Raw genomic sequence first — 14,659 nt, 5'->3', positions numbered from 1 at the left:
CAAAACTTTTAAATCCTTAAGCTACTTTTTTTTTTTTTTTAGGATTTGCACATGTATGGAAAGAAAATATGAGGCTGGGCCACTTGAGGTTCTTTGCTGAATCAACTAAGATGCTCTTAGGAAAAGAATTCACATTGAAAGAAGAGAAAATTGAGGTATATAAGCTTGGTTTTAAAACCACTATTTTGCCTGTTATCAGCTAATACTATTCCTACTGTTCTCTAGCTGCACCTCTGCCAGAGTCCACAGGAGTTAAGACTAATGAAAACGAAGAGCTGTTTTACTAGCATTTTTGTATGACACAGAGCAGCACTATACTTTATCATACTTTATGTACCTCTAGCGCCACTGGGGTACTCTATTAGAAAGGAGTTTTGTGACTCAATGGAGCTCAAAATGGACCAACTAAATGTCAAGACAGGTCCACCTACATGTGCAATGGAGAAGAAGCAATGAGATACCTGGCACCTGAGCATTAGGAGTGACAGGAAGCTGACTGACCCAAACAGAAGAGACAAATGGCAATGCCTCCAGGGGCATCAGCTGGTATATATGAGTCATCTCTGATAGATTCTAATTTAATAGCTCTAAATTAGAAGAAGGGGAGAACTGGGGAGCCAAAAAGGAAAAAAAATATACAGCTACTATGCATTGTGAGTATGAACAGGGCTTGAAAAGTAGTTTTGTTACTATTATTGAAATCCAATATGGTCTTCTAGGTTATGCTAGAATTAAATGAACTAATGTACATGAAAGAACTTTAAAAACTGAAAATGTTTAAGACAAAATGAAATAAAATGTCTGAGACAGTCTAGTTGCATAAATCTTATCAAAACTAAAAGCAAAAAAGACTACTTTATGTCATGATTTCTTCCATTTTTATCACAACTTTTATCACAGTTTCATCACTGACTTTTGTCAGAAGTCACCAGCATTTGTACACTACTATTTGCTCAGTTTCCAATGTAGCATCTTTCCCTTTAAGATGTATTACCACATATTCCTGTGATCTCACCTTCTCCACCAATCTTGGAAACTAAAAGGTACTTTCTTCTTGATTATTACTGGTCAGAATATGGAATGCATATATCTACCTTTCAACTCTCGGTTCCATAGAAAAAACCAGCCAAGAATATCTCTACTTCTTCAACAATAATAGGCTTATCTTTCAAATTTTCAAGGGCAATGAATATTCTGATATAGATATATAGATTTATCATAGAAAGCAGAAACTTGTATTTTCATAAATTGCAGTTCTCCTAGAGGAGAATATGTTTATGAACATTATGCATACTAATATTCACAAAGAAATATATTTAAGTGGTCTACCAAAATCACATCTAAATTTCCGTAGGAGAGAATAATTTGTACTCTAAAGTACAAGTATTACGAGATATTAATACTGGCAAGTAAGAACTATATTCTATACTAATGTAATACCTTAAGTAAACCTATGTGCGTTATATTACATTTCTGTATAATTCACTGAATAACTATATTAACCTGACAAAGTCAAATTACTGGACACAACCTTGTGACTGGAAACAATGTTCGAAACTATGCATCTTTAATGAAAAAGATGGGGTCATTCTAGAAATATTTTTTCACTTCCCATTTCAGAAAAGCATTGCTCAAATATCTAACCCTAAGCATGTCACCTAACCTCTAGTGCTATCTTTAAGATGATGGTAATACTTGCCTTTCATAGAAACTAGTGGTGGGAAAAACGAGAGAGAGCGAAAGAAAAATTTTATGTAGAAACCTTGGAAAACCATAAGGTATTTTATAAATGCATCTGATGTTTATTATAATTTTACCTGTTTTCCCAGCTGTCGAGCACAGATTGGACAAGGTTCTGGATTAATACCTCCTGATGTTTTGTCTTGAGACTATTCAAAAAAGAATTAAAAAATACATTAGTTACATTTTTACATATAAAACCTGATCCATGTTTTGTAACTCATTTATGGAAATGAATACCGGCAATTACAATTTACATAATCTAACAATGTAGATGACCCATCAATATATTACCTAACATTATTATTCCTGAGACTTACTTACAAATATCATTTATTCAAGGAGTGGGAAAAAAAAAAAGAAAACAATTTTAATCATACAGATTGAATATCCCTAATCCAAAATCCGAAATCTGATGCTCCAAAATCCAAACTATTTGAGTGCTGACATGACAATCAAGGTAAACGCTTATCGGAGCATTTCAGGTAACAGATTTTCAGATAAGGCATCTAAACAAATTGAATCAATGAATTATTCTTTTCCTCTATTAATTATTGATTTTTATAAGTAAATCAATAATGTATGTATATATTTTACAGTTCCATAATGTTCATTTGATCTTACCATATAGAGTCCGTTTCGTTTTACTATGTTGTCCAGTTTTCCTTTTTACATATAATAAATCACCTACAAATTTAGTGACTTAAACATGTTTCCCATGATACTACAGGTGATTTGGGGATGGGCTGAGTTGGCTGGGGTTGGATGGTCTATGAAGGCCTCATGCTCATGTTTGGCAGTTGATAGGCTATCTGTTCTGCAGGGAGGGCTGAGCTGAGGGTTCTGCTGCTCAAGAAGGTAAACTAGGCTTTTTCAGATAGTCTCACCGAGTTCCAAAGGGCAACAAGAATGGAAGGGTCATTGCTGTAGCACTTTGTAAATAATCTACTATAATTCACAATAGCTCTTCTTTTCCAATATATCAATAAAGAGTTGACATTTATATAAACGGTGAGATTATAAATATTTTAGGCCTTGTGGGCCATATGATCTGTGTTGTAACTACTCAATTCTGCTACTGTGGCATGAATGCAGCCACAGACAACAGGTAAATGAATGAGTGTGGCTGTATTCCAATAAAACTTTACTTACGAAAAAAGGTAGTGGGATGAATTTTTCCCATGCAGGATAATTTGCAGATCCTTAAGTTAAACAAGTTATAAATTTTCCTCTAAGCACTGTCACATATTTTTACTTTCACTCAGTTCAGAGCATTCTCTAACCTCCATTTTGACTTCTTCTTTGACCCATGGGTTATTCGGAAGTATCCTGTCAATTTCTAAACTTTTAGGGATTTATCTAGTTACTTTTCCATTACTGATTTCTGGTTTAAATTCCTCTTCAGTCAGAAAACATGCTCTCACATACTTTTAAGAGCTGCTTTTTGAATTAGCATAAGGTCTATTTTGATAAATGTTTCATGTACACCTAAAAAATATGCATTCTGAAGTTGTTGGGTATAGTGGTCTGTGTCAATTGGGTCATATTTGTTCATTAGTGTTCAAACGATCAATAGCCTTACGGACTTTTTTGTCCATTCCTCTGGAGCAATCTTATAATAGTTTACCTCTGCTTACCTCCTTCCTTTGTGCTACTGACAAATATTTTAGTTCTATATATGTTGTATAACCCATAAGACAGCATTGTTGCTTTTAAATAGTCAATATCCTTGCATATTTATCCACGTATTTAAGCTTTTGCTCTTCATTCCTTACTGTAATTGCATCCTTCAATCTGAAATAATTTTCCTTCAATCCAAAGAAGCTCCTTTAATACTTATTGTGATGTGGGTTTATTGGAGATGACTTCTTCCAGTTTATGTTTGTCTGAAAATATCTTTATTTCACTTTTTTTAAAAAAGGAAATTTTCATTAAGTATAGAACTTTAGCTTGGCTGTTTTTTTTCTTTTAGCAGTTTGAAGATGTTCCAATGTCAACTGGCTAAACTATGGAAACACTGAAACATCTCTAAAGGTGAAAAGAAAAATATCTCTATGTAGTCACCAGTTTTATTAGTGCTCCTTTGTAAGTATTAAGTGTTTTATCTCTCAACTTTTTTTATTTCTATTTTTCATTATTTTTGGTTTCCAGCAGTTTGACTATGATGTACCTAGGCAGTATTTTGTTGTCTTCTTTACTTATTCTGCTTAGTGTTTCTTAACTTCTTGAATCTTTAAGTCATTTGTCATACTTTTATCAGTTTTAGAAAGTTCTCGGTCATTATCTCTTCAAGCTCCTGTCCTATTCTCTTCCTCTTGAACTTCAATTACAAGTACGCTAGATCTATGAAATTACAAGTATGCTAGATCAAACAACTGTGTCTCAAATCTCTTTTGCCCTATTTTGCTCTTTTTCTATCTATGCTACTTCAAATTGGGTATTTTCTATTGTACTGTACCTGAGTTCATGAATCCTGTTTTTTTCTGTGTCTGGTTTCCATTCAAAGAGTTTTTGATTTCAGATACTGTATTTTTATAGTTCTATAATGTCCATTTAATCCTACCGTGTAGATTCCAGTTCATTTTATCTATGTTGTCCAGTTTTCCTTTTCCTTTCTTTCATATACAGGTTGAGCATTCCAAATCCAAAAATCTGTAATCTAGAACACTCTAAAATCATAAACTTTTTGAGTGCTGATACAATACTCAAAGGAAATGCTCACTGGAGCATTTCAAGTTTTGGATTTGAGATGTTCAACCTACATAAAATTGTTGATAGATATTGTTAAAATGCTTTTAGGAAAAGCTTATATAAATTTATATTTCCATTGGTAATGCATAAAATGCATCCATTCCCTGCCCTTTTTCACCACTGGGGTGTGTAATCATTTAAAATATCTGTGCCTACTTATTGGCAGAAAATAGCACCCGTGTAATTTGATTTTTCCATCATTATAGATTAAATGCTTTTTCTTTTATTAATAGCCAAATGGATTTTCTTAGGTAGAGTATTTATATCCTTAAAATTTTAGGTTTTAAAAAATATTTTAACATATAAACAATGACATACAAGATAACTGTCTTTTTATTTTGACTATCATATTTAAAGTATAGAAATCTTACATTTAAAAAAGTTATGCCCAGGAATGTTGAGACATTTTTCCTTAGTGTTATCTTTTTTTTTGAGATGGAGTCTCGCTCTGTCGCCTAGGCTGGAGTGCAATGGCGCGATCTCAACTCACTGCAACCTCTGCTTCAAGTGATTCTCCTGCCTCAGCCTCCCGAGTAGCTGGGATTACAGGCATGTGCTACCATGCCGGTAATTTTTTGTATCTTTAGTAGAGACGGGGTTTCACCATGTTGGTCAGCATGGTCTCAAACTCCTTGGCCTCCCAAAGTGCTGAGCCACCACGCCCAGCCTAAGTGTTATCTTCTTAATGTTAGCAATTTGCATGAAACTTTTAAATTTTTTTCTTCTTTTTACCTTTCAGAATAAGTGTTGGTAATCATAACAATAATAAGGATCTTAATAATATTAATAGCAGCAAAAACCGAGAAAGTGCTTAACAGAGCAGAAATTACTCTGGCATTTTACATATATTAATTCACATAATCCTCAAGACAGCCCTATACTATAAAGTAGTGTTGATATCATTCTCATTTTACTGATGATGCAAGGAAAAGTGAATAACTTAAATAAAGTCACATATCTAGAAAATAGTGGAGTCACGATTCAAAATTGGGCTGTCCAGATCCAAAGTCTATCTTCTTAGTCACCATGTTATATCTATAATGAATGTCTAACTTTTCATTTTGTCTGAGATTTACTGATTCACTTTAAATATATGTTATGCCAGTTTCCAGAAGAATTCAAATCTATAGCTTGTCCTCACTTGCCCTATCCAAATATTTACTACCCTATCTTGCCCCTAGAAGGTCCTCTGTCAACTAGCAAAATATGAATGCCTGCAATAAAACGAAATTATATTTAATCAAGGCCCCCCAATTCATCAGTGTCCAATATAATACTTAGATCACAACTCAGAACATGTTTTGAATTATACTTAATATTTGAAGTCTACCTTTATTACCATGTACTCTGATTTAGTAGCTTTCCAAACACACTTCACAGTTTCAAATAACAAATTACAAAATATTTTTGTATTTACAAATGAATGCATGTGTATAAATTGTATTATGCTATTTTCACCAAGAGATACGTTGTAATACTTTTACTATTCAAGGCTTTGAACTATAGTCCATTTACATTGTTCTCTACTATACAGTGCATGCCTTCTATATCATCTGCATAATATAATTACTATAGATACAATATTCTTCTGTGATCTCTGTAGCTATTGTAGAGACACAGTGTTCGGACTCATATAACACAAAATATTAATTTAAAAAATTTGCACCATTATGAAAGGAGTCACTAAAATCATTTATGATAATACAGCATAGGAAAAAGTAGCATGTCTTAAAAACAATACCTTCTCCAAATTAGTTAGGTAAAGAAGCTGTCCAAGTTTTTTCTGAAGCTGTGATGTAGCAACAGCTTTATCATTTAGTAGTTTTATTCGGTTTTGTTCTACCTAAAGAAAATAAAAATAAAAACTTCTTTATTCTTTCAGAAAGACAGTTAAATTATATTAAATATGAACAATTCTCAATTCTCCAGTAATACAAATGTATTTTGTTTTTTAAAAAAACCCATTTACATTCTAAAACACAAGTTTTCAAAATAGATACTAGATAATATATTTCAAATGACTTTTTTTTTCTTTCAAATAGGAAATGTCCCTCTGTACCTGAAGTTAGATAAAAAACAAACTCAAATTCTATTATGTACCATTTTTTTCAGTAATACATCCATGGAATAAAGAAAAGTTAAATGATTTGTTGCTCTGGCCTCAGTGATTTCATGAAATCCAGGAAAGAATTTCTCTGCCCTTCTTTCCTTTGTCCCCCTGGTAGAATACAGCAGAGAAGGAACACTCAAACAAGAATTTATTTTCTCAGAAAAACTTATTCAGAATTCACATTTAAGTGATATAGTATATAATGAATATATCTAAATTTTTCCAAGTTACAGTCTCCAAGCTGTACAGAAAGACTTAAAGCACTAAACAAAAAAGAAATAATAATGAATTATAAAGGAAATAATATATTTTAATGGAGAATAAAAAAGATTGGTGGAGTAATGTTTTTAAACCTGAGTTACAAAGACAAATTTATTAGAAGGTAAAGTTGTTAATATTAGTTCATCATTAGCAAAAGAAACACTGCAAAAGAAAAGGTTTCAGTTGTTTTTAAGGAAGATTTTTCTACTTCTGATAAAACTAAGGTAACAGAAAATGTCTAAAAAGTGACTGAGAATATCTATTGGTCTTAATAGCACATACAAGGTTTTAAACTCAAAAACAGATGAACGTGCAACCTGGAGAGAAACAAGATGCACCAAAATGCTAAGCATGTATGAGATACGAAATTGCTCATCTTCGACCATTTTTTATCTACAAAGACAATTTTCTATGGGTCAAATTAAAAATGGAGATTAAATACACACTTATAGTAGAGCTCAGTGCCCTGATTCCGCCTCTTCTATGGGTCTCTGATATCTGTGACATCTGCTTGCTGTTCCCTATTCTGTGATTTACTTGCCAATTACCTCGTGTGGTTCAATGATATGAGGAACAGGCGGATTAGGCTTTGGCTCCCTAGGATCACGCACTCTTAGTCGTTCTGTAGCCATTGCAAGTTCATCAACAGCAGACACACGATTCCTCAGAGCCATCCAATATTCATGAAGCAACTGAACAGAAAAGACAAACACAGTGGTAAAGCATGTAATTAAAACTGGTTAAAACCACCAAGATGTGCCTTAAGCAAACATCTTCAATGACATCTCACATTTTTTCGCTATGTGTCTAAAACAAGTAGTTCCTGGGGTCATTTTTAGAATGAAATGTGAATGAAAAAATCTCTATAGGACACCGCCTCTTTAGATTCTCAGGAACAGAATACAAAGATTTCTTGGTAGGACCAAAAATCTTTATAAAGTCCAATTGTAGGCTGCCAGAATCTCTTCTCTGTTTCATTTTTTTAAAATGTTTTTATTGTAACATATTTCACATATTCAACTATGTATAAATGGTATGAAGAATACTAAAATATACAATCAAGTACCCACCAGAGAAAGAATAATATGAATTCCTTAGAAAGGCTCTGCATGTTCTTTCTCAACTGTATCACTCTTTCCTCACATATCCCTCCTTCAATACCCAACCATGGAGCAACCACTATTCTGAATTGTACTTATCCTGCTACACTTTTCACTGAACTTATAGTATATGAAACGTATTCTTAATAATTCAGTTATATATGTTTCTGAAATTCACAGAAATGGTATCAATCAGTATGCATTTTTTGACAGGCTCTCTTCACTGACTTTACATTTTCAGGTAGATCTGGTGGATATATATAGCGGGACCTCATTCAAGTAGCTCTTCTGTGAAAAGGTCTGCAAAGTTATGCACAAAAAAAAATGTACCAAGACCTGGGAGAACTGCACAATAAGCTCTCTTCTGGACAAAGGGCATGTGGCCAAACTGATTCGAAAGGAAGAATACAAGGGAAACTGCACATCGTACATAACACTTCTTCCAAGGCTTACTGTAATTAAGTGTGTTAATCTGCTTTGCATTCACAAGAGTAATGTGTGAGAAAAAAATTATTATAAACCAATGATTTCAATGCTATAAAAGTATTCCCCAATTTATGACATATGAACTGAGAGTACAAATAACTACCTTTCTGCATAAAAATTTTTATCCTACTTTAAAAAAGTAAAACTTTAAAAAAAACAAATTGAATAAAAATATGTCATTATAAATAAAACACTTCTTTCCTTCCTTTACCTATCTCACCTGGAAAGCAGTACAATGGATAACTAATCCAAATAAAACAATAATTGAAAATTAATGAATTATGAAATCTCAAGTACAGAGTTTTAATATGATGGAATCATTAAAGTACAAATATGAAAGGGCATATTGGTCTTTATTCATTGGAATGGTTTCCAGACTTAAAGGATGAGAAGTATTTACTATGTTCCCCAGTCTTTAAGGTAGTTGGTGCCTGCTTCTTATTCACAGAACGAAAACAAAGCTCTAATTTCATAAAATAGCAGTGGAAGATCAAGCTAATAATAGAATGAAAACTTTCATGGCTAAACAAAAAGTTTCATATAAGTTCCAGTTTAATAATGATTTTCTTATAGTAGTTTAATAAATAGAATGTCTTTATTTGAGTATTATGGTATTTGCTATCCTTTATTACAACAACTACATTTTAGGCAAAGAGAAATTATGCCACCCCAATCCGAAAAGAAGATTTTAAAAAACTAGAGAGAGAGAAAAAGTAGCAGTCAAAATTGATGTAAAAAAGAAGGAATTTTTAATTTTGGAAGGAAGTTTTAAAATACTATACCTTATATTCCTTCTTCCATGCTTCAAAGAGATCCATTGAAGTGCTTCCTTCATCAACAAATTCAATATCAAACCTATGCGATTTTGCAAATGATAGTATTGCTTTCATAGATCGCTCTGTCTCACTTATTGCCCAGAGACCCCGGGTGGTGGTAGGTGCTCGATCATCCACCAGTCCTTCTTCATCTTCTATCATCTCCTCAAATATTGCAGTCTGGCCTTTGACTCTGAAAACATAACAGAACAAAACAACAGTAACTGCTATCAGTGAGTGAAAAGCACTGTAAATGAGCGATATTAGCAAAGCAAATACAGAAGCAGGGTCAGCAACTTTTCAACAACAACTTTCAATGTGAGTTCTAAAAGAACATGTTTGGAAGTCTTTGGAAAAAACAAAGCAACCTTGGAAAAGCTGAAAACATCATAAATTTGGCCAGTTTTTTTTTTTTTTTTAATTCTATCATGTAGACTGTAATAAACAAAAAGACTACTGATTCATTTGCCATAACACAACACAAAAATCTTGTTTTCTTCCTTCACATGCAGAAGTGAATGCTTGGCAAGGAAACATGTGGGGAAAATTTCTATTTTAGAGAAGTTATATCTGTTGGAGATGAATGAACAGAATTTAGATAGAAACATGAAGAAATGTATTATTTACTTCAGTAATAACAGAAACAGATTTGACCTAAAACAGAATAGTAACATACCTGGATGAAAGTGGACACATTTATTATTCTAACAAGCTTCCCTCTGAGAATCCAAGTGTTTGTGATGATGTTTACTTACGGTTTTATTAAAGTAATAACATATTTGATTGTGTCATTCTTTATTCTTGAAGAAGTTATGCCAGATACTATAAGTTCTACCTTGAATAGCAGTAAAATGCTAGTAAAATCTATATAATTCAAACCCATTGGACTCTAGAGTCTGGGATTTTACCACTCTCCAAAACTGCACCTCAATTAATTATATATTACTACACTATGAACATTTAGGGGGTAACTTCTGGATAGGTAAAACTGGGCATATTAAACAATCAAAATGCCAAAGGTGTACTAATCAATTTAATTAAAGAAACAATATAATAAAGGTTACTGTGGGGGAAAATATAGCCATATCAAATACTGAGTCTTGAAAAATGTTTCATTTTCTTGACAGGTAATAATCAAATAGAGAACTTACGTGTTGGAAAATAGCTTTGATTCATACTCTGTGAACAATTCATCAGCTTTACAAAAGACACAGCTGAAAAAAAAAGATTAACAGAGAAATATTCACAAACATAACCAGCAATCTGATAATTTTAAGGAGAAGCTTAATATTTTAATTTCATTTCTCTTTCTACTAGATACGTCATTTTGGAAAAAAAAAATTACATGGTTTTTCATACCTTGTCCTTGAGACTTTATTTTTTTTTAAATTAGATTGATAATCTCTTTCTACTTCTGTCTCAATTAAAACGAAAAACCTTTACTATATGAGTCAATTGTTTCTTCTCTAAGAAATCTAACTTAAAGAAATGGTATCATTTCATTGTATGATTTCTTCCATTACCTACCAGTTGAGAGGAAGTCTGGCTGGTCGGAGGTGGCAGACTGTTGCAGACTCAATAACATTACGAGATGGAGGTCCCTCCAGGTTTTTTACAGCCTCTCTTACTAGCTTCTGGCATTTATTTAGCTCTTCCATTTGTGTTGTAAGTAAGAACTGAAGACCTCTGCAGTCACGGAACCTGATTCCCACACCAGCGCCACACACAACACAAAGAAAATAATAGGTCAATTTCCTCAAATTCAGAAAATGGTTGCCAAACAAAGTGTTAAAGAAACTGTTTGTTGTTTGTTTGTTTGTTTAACCAGCAACATTTGACTGAGTTTTCCTACAGTGTATTCAAAGTATAATATTGGGCTGTCTACTGTAAAAGACACCAAAAAAATTTGATAGTCCTGGGATCAGGAACTGAAAAAGAGCAGGAAAAATGTATGTCTCTGTCTCAGATATCTTTGAAAGTGTACGACTGCCACATTCTTCCGTTTTAAGCCTGACTACAGATAGCCCTCCTGACATCCTTGCTCTATATGAGGAGGTGCCTGCAGGATGAAACATAAAAGCAGAAAATTGGGAAGAAAGAAGAAAAATGGCTAAGAGTTATATTCCTTGGTTGAATATATATATATATATATATATATATGTATATACATTTAATTAAATCTGTAATTACAAACTATATACGAGGCACTTTGCCAAGCACTTTTCCTGTATAATTTCAATAGTTACTAATGTGCTCACATTATGAAGTGTAAAATATTAAAGTAACTAAAGTAACAAAGGTATGTGGCAGTTGTGAGTTAAACCCAATTATGGTACCCATAAAAAAGGCTGCAAAAAAGAAGTATGAATGTGTGTGTATAAGTTTATGAATGGAGAAAAAAAGTCAGTAATAATGAAAAATTAGAAACTAAAAAATACAAGGATTTCTTTGCTTTCAAAGTTATGATAGACACTTTTTCTTCCTGTTTTCTTACTTCTCTGACATAGAAAGCTTGCCAGTTTGTTGCTTGTAGTTGCTGGTTATTTCATTTAGCACTCGCTGAACAAGCTCCTCATCAATAGTAAATTCTATTGCTCTGTGGATCACATTTAGCCACCAAGGAGAATTAGAATGAATCTGTAAAAAAGGTAGCAGTTAATCAATTATTATTTTTTTTTAGTACTCACAAAGCTTCCATCAATGGGCAGGGTGGTGTCAAAATTCAAAGAAAGTAATAAATGCTATTCTCAAAGGGACTATCACAGAGGGGAGATGAGTACACATATTCCATGTACAATGCTCGCTTCCTCTTTTGAAAATATAATTAAAGAGAAACCCCTATTTCCTAGCTACTCTGGATAAATGAGAATTTGTTGTATGCATTTATATAACAAGGCTGTAACTAAAAAAATTATTTACACCAAATGAAAATTCAATAATCTATATATGTGAAAAGGTCACAGGTCTCTTTATCAGCATAAGAAAGCCTTCATTCTAATCTTTAACTAATTGAACTAGATTCTACTTATTGAATAATCTACAATAACTAACAAAATTATATCCCAGAATACTAATTAATAAATCAGAAAGACAAAAATTTGCAACACCTGATTTAAACATTGAAAATAAAAGTGTATTTGTGTAACCTCTTTAGATTTTGCTACTGATTTCATAAAAGTGAAATTTTAGAAATGACAAATGGTATAAATTCTGCAGGAAAAATACCTGTGGTTCTAATGTTTTAACATTTTAAAACATCTCAGAAACAAGATAAAAAGGAGGGTATAGAAGTCTTTACTTTCTTCAGAAGACAATTGTTATATACACAAGGTCAGAGAAAACCCATGAGTTCAAAAGAAAGAGAACTCAAATAGTTGACTTATTTATGCATCTGTTCATTCAACCAACAATCATTGCTAACAGTTAAATAAACTTGTATTGTGGATCAGGCAATGTACTAGGTGCTAGGAATTCCAAGAAGTACAAAAAATTCAAGTTTCTCCCCACAAAAAAACCAAAACCCAAAATGATATCTGGAGACAAATACAAGTAAGAAATACTGCATTTTGGCATACCTTTCTTTGAAGCTCATGGATAGTCTGCTGCACAGGATATAAAGCTTGTTGGGCTTCAGCAACTTCTGTATTACACTTGCTCATATAGTGCTCTCGCAGCTGTTTGGCCTGTGTTGAAACAGAGAATATAAACTGTCACTCCCAATCCAGAATATAATTCAGTATGATGTTTCAAGAAGAATGGCTCATTTTGTATATTTAAAGCTACTTAACTGCATTTAAACATATAAGTACAACTACACTGTAGAGAAGATAAAAGTCATGCTAAAAATTCCTTATATATGGAAGTTAACACAATGTACCTGTGCAAGTAACAAAATTTAAGAAACACCAAAGACTTGTCTGCCAAATTTTTATTTAAATTATTTTTTTAGTTAGAATAAGCAAAGAGGGGAGAAAAAGAACAGTAATATTTCAAATGATAAGCAAAGCAAAGACACCTTTCTAAAACTTGGCTAATTGAGTTATTAAAATTTCTTAGAGTTACTGTAGTTTAAAAATAATCCTTGAGAATATATAGTAATATAGGTGTTAGGGACTAAATTTTGTTTCCCCAAAATTCATATGCTGAAGTCCTAAGAAAGTAGATTTTAAATGTTCTCACTACACACACACACACACAAACACACAAATAAAAATAGGTAATTGATACGTTAATTAGTTTGACTTAGCCATTCTTCTTTTTTTTTTTTTTTTAATTACAAATTAAGTTCTAGGCTACATGTGCACAACGTGCAGGTTTGTTACATATGTATACATGTGCCATGTTGGTGTGCTGCACCCATTAACTTGTCATTTACATTAGGTATATCTCCTAATGCTATCCCTCCCCCCACCTCACAATAGGCCCCAGTGCGTGATGTTCCCCTTCCTGTGTCCAAGTGATCTCACTGTTCAATTCCCACCTATGAGCGAGAACATGTGGTGATTGGTTTTCTGTTCTTGCGATAGTTTGTTGAGAATGATGGTTTCCAGCTGCATCCATGTCCCTACAAAAGACACGAACTCATCTTTTTTTATGGATGCATAGTATTCCATGGTGTATATGTGCCACATTTTCTTAATCCAGTCTGTCACTGATGGACATTTGGGTTGATTCCAAGTCTTTGCTATTGTGAATAGTGCCGCAATAAACATACACGTGAATGTGTCTTTATAGCAGCATGATTTATAATCCTTTGGGTATATACCCAGTAATGGGATGGCTGGGTCAAATGGTATTTCTACACTGTTTTCCACAATGGTTGAACTAGTTTCCAGTACCAACAACGGTGTAAAAGTGTTCCTATTTCTCCACATCCTCTCCAGCACCTGTTGTTTCCTAACTTTTTAAAGATTGCCATTCTAACTGGTGTGAGATGGTATCTCATTGTGGTTTTGATTCACATTTCTCTGATGGCTAGTGATGATGAGCATTTTTTCATGTGTCTGTTGGCTGTATAAATGTCTTCTTTTGAGAAGTGTCTGTTCATATCCTTTGCCCAGTTTTTGATGAGGCTGTTTTTTTTCTTGTAAATTTGTTTGAGTTCTTTATAGGTTCTGGATATTAGCCCTTTGTCAGATGAGTAGGTTGCAAAAATTTTCTCCCATTCTATAGGTTGCCTGTTCACTCTGATGGTAGTTTCTTTTGCTGTGCAGAAGCTCTTTAGTTTAATTAGATCCCATTTGTCAATTTTGGCTTTTGTTGCTGTTGCTTTTGGTGTATTAGACATGAAGTCCTTGCCCATGCCTATGTCCTGAATGGTATTACCTAGGTTTTCTTCTAGATTTAGCCATTCTAGTGTCTACATATATCAAAATATCACTCTCTACTCATAAATA

The 14,659-nt window shown here is 33.0% G+C and overlaps 1 protein-coding gene across 13 annotated transcripts in view; it reads right to left on the bottom strand.

The window, feature by feature from the left end:
* Window positions 1-14,659, bottom strand: part of SHPRH (SNF2 histone linker PHD RING helicase) — an 81,209-nt gene that overhangs the window by 27,336 nt on the left and 39,214 nt on the right. For all 13 annotated transcript variants that reach the window (XR_004056837.1, XM_030928834.1, XM_030928839.1 and 10 more), the window contains 8 exons: window positions 12,839-12,946; window positions 11,758-11,900; window positions 10,791-10,964; window positions 10,415-10,477; window positions 9,231-9,456; window positions 7,411-7,554; window positions 6,233-6,334; window positions 1,818-1,889 (listed from right to left, as the gene is read on the bottom strand). Coding sequence is in view for 12 of the 13 variants with exons in the window: in XM_030928834.1 (XP_030784694.1) it covers window positions 1,818-1,889; window positions 6,233-6,334; window positions 7,411-7,554; window positions 9,231-9,456; window positions 10,415-10,477; window positions 10,791-10,964; window positions 11,758-11,900; window positions 12,839-12,946 (1,032 nt within the window). In the remaining variant the exon portion in view is untranslated. The remainder of the gene's footprint in view (window positions 1-1,817; window positions 1,890-6,232; window positions 6,335-7,410; window positions 7,555-9,230; window positions 9,457-10,414; window positions 10,478-10,790; window positions 10,965-11,757; window positions 11,901-12,838; window positions 12,947-14,659) is intronic.

The sequence above is a fragment of the Rhinopithecus roxellana genome, chromosome 4, assembly GCF_007565055.1.
Source record: "Rhinopithecus roxellana isolate Shanxi Qingling chromosome 4, ASM756505v1, whole genome shotgun sequence".
In the NCBI taxonomy this organism is placed as follows: Eukaryota; Metazoa; Chordata; class Mammalia; order Primates; family Cercopithecidae; genus Rhinopithecus; species Rhinopithecus roxellana.
The sequence above is the reverse complement of the archived record's forward strand: the minus strand, read 5'-3'. Positions and strand labels throughout refer to the sequence as shown.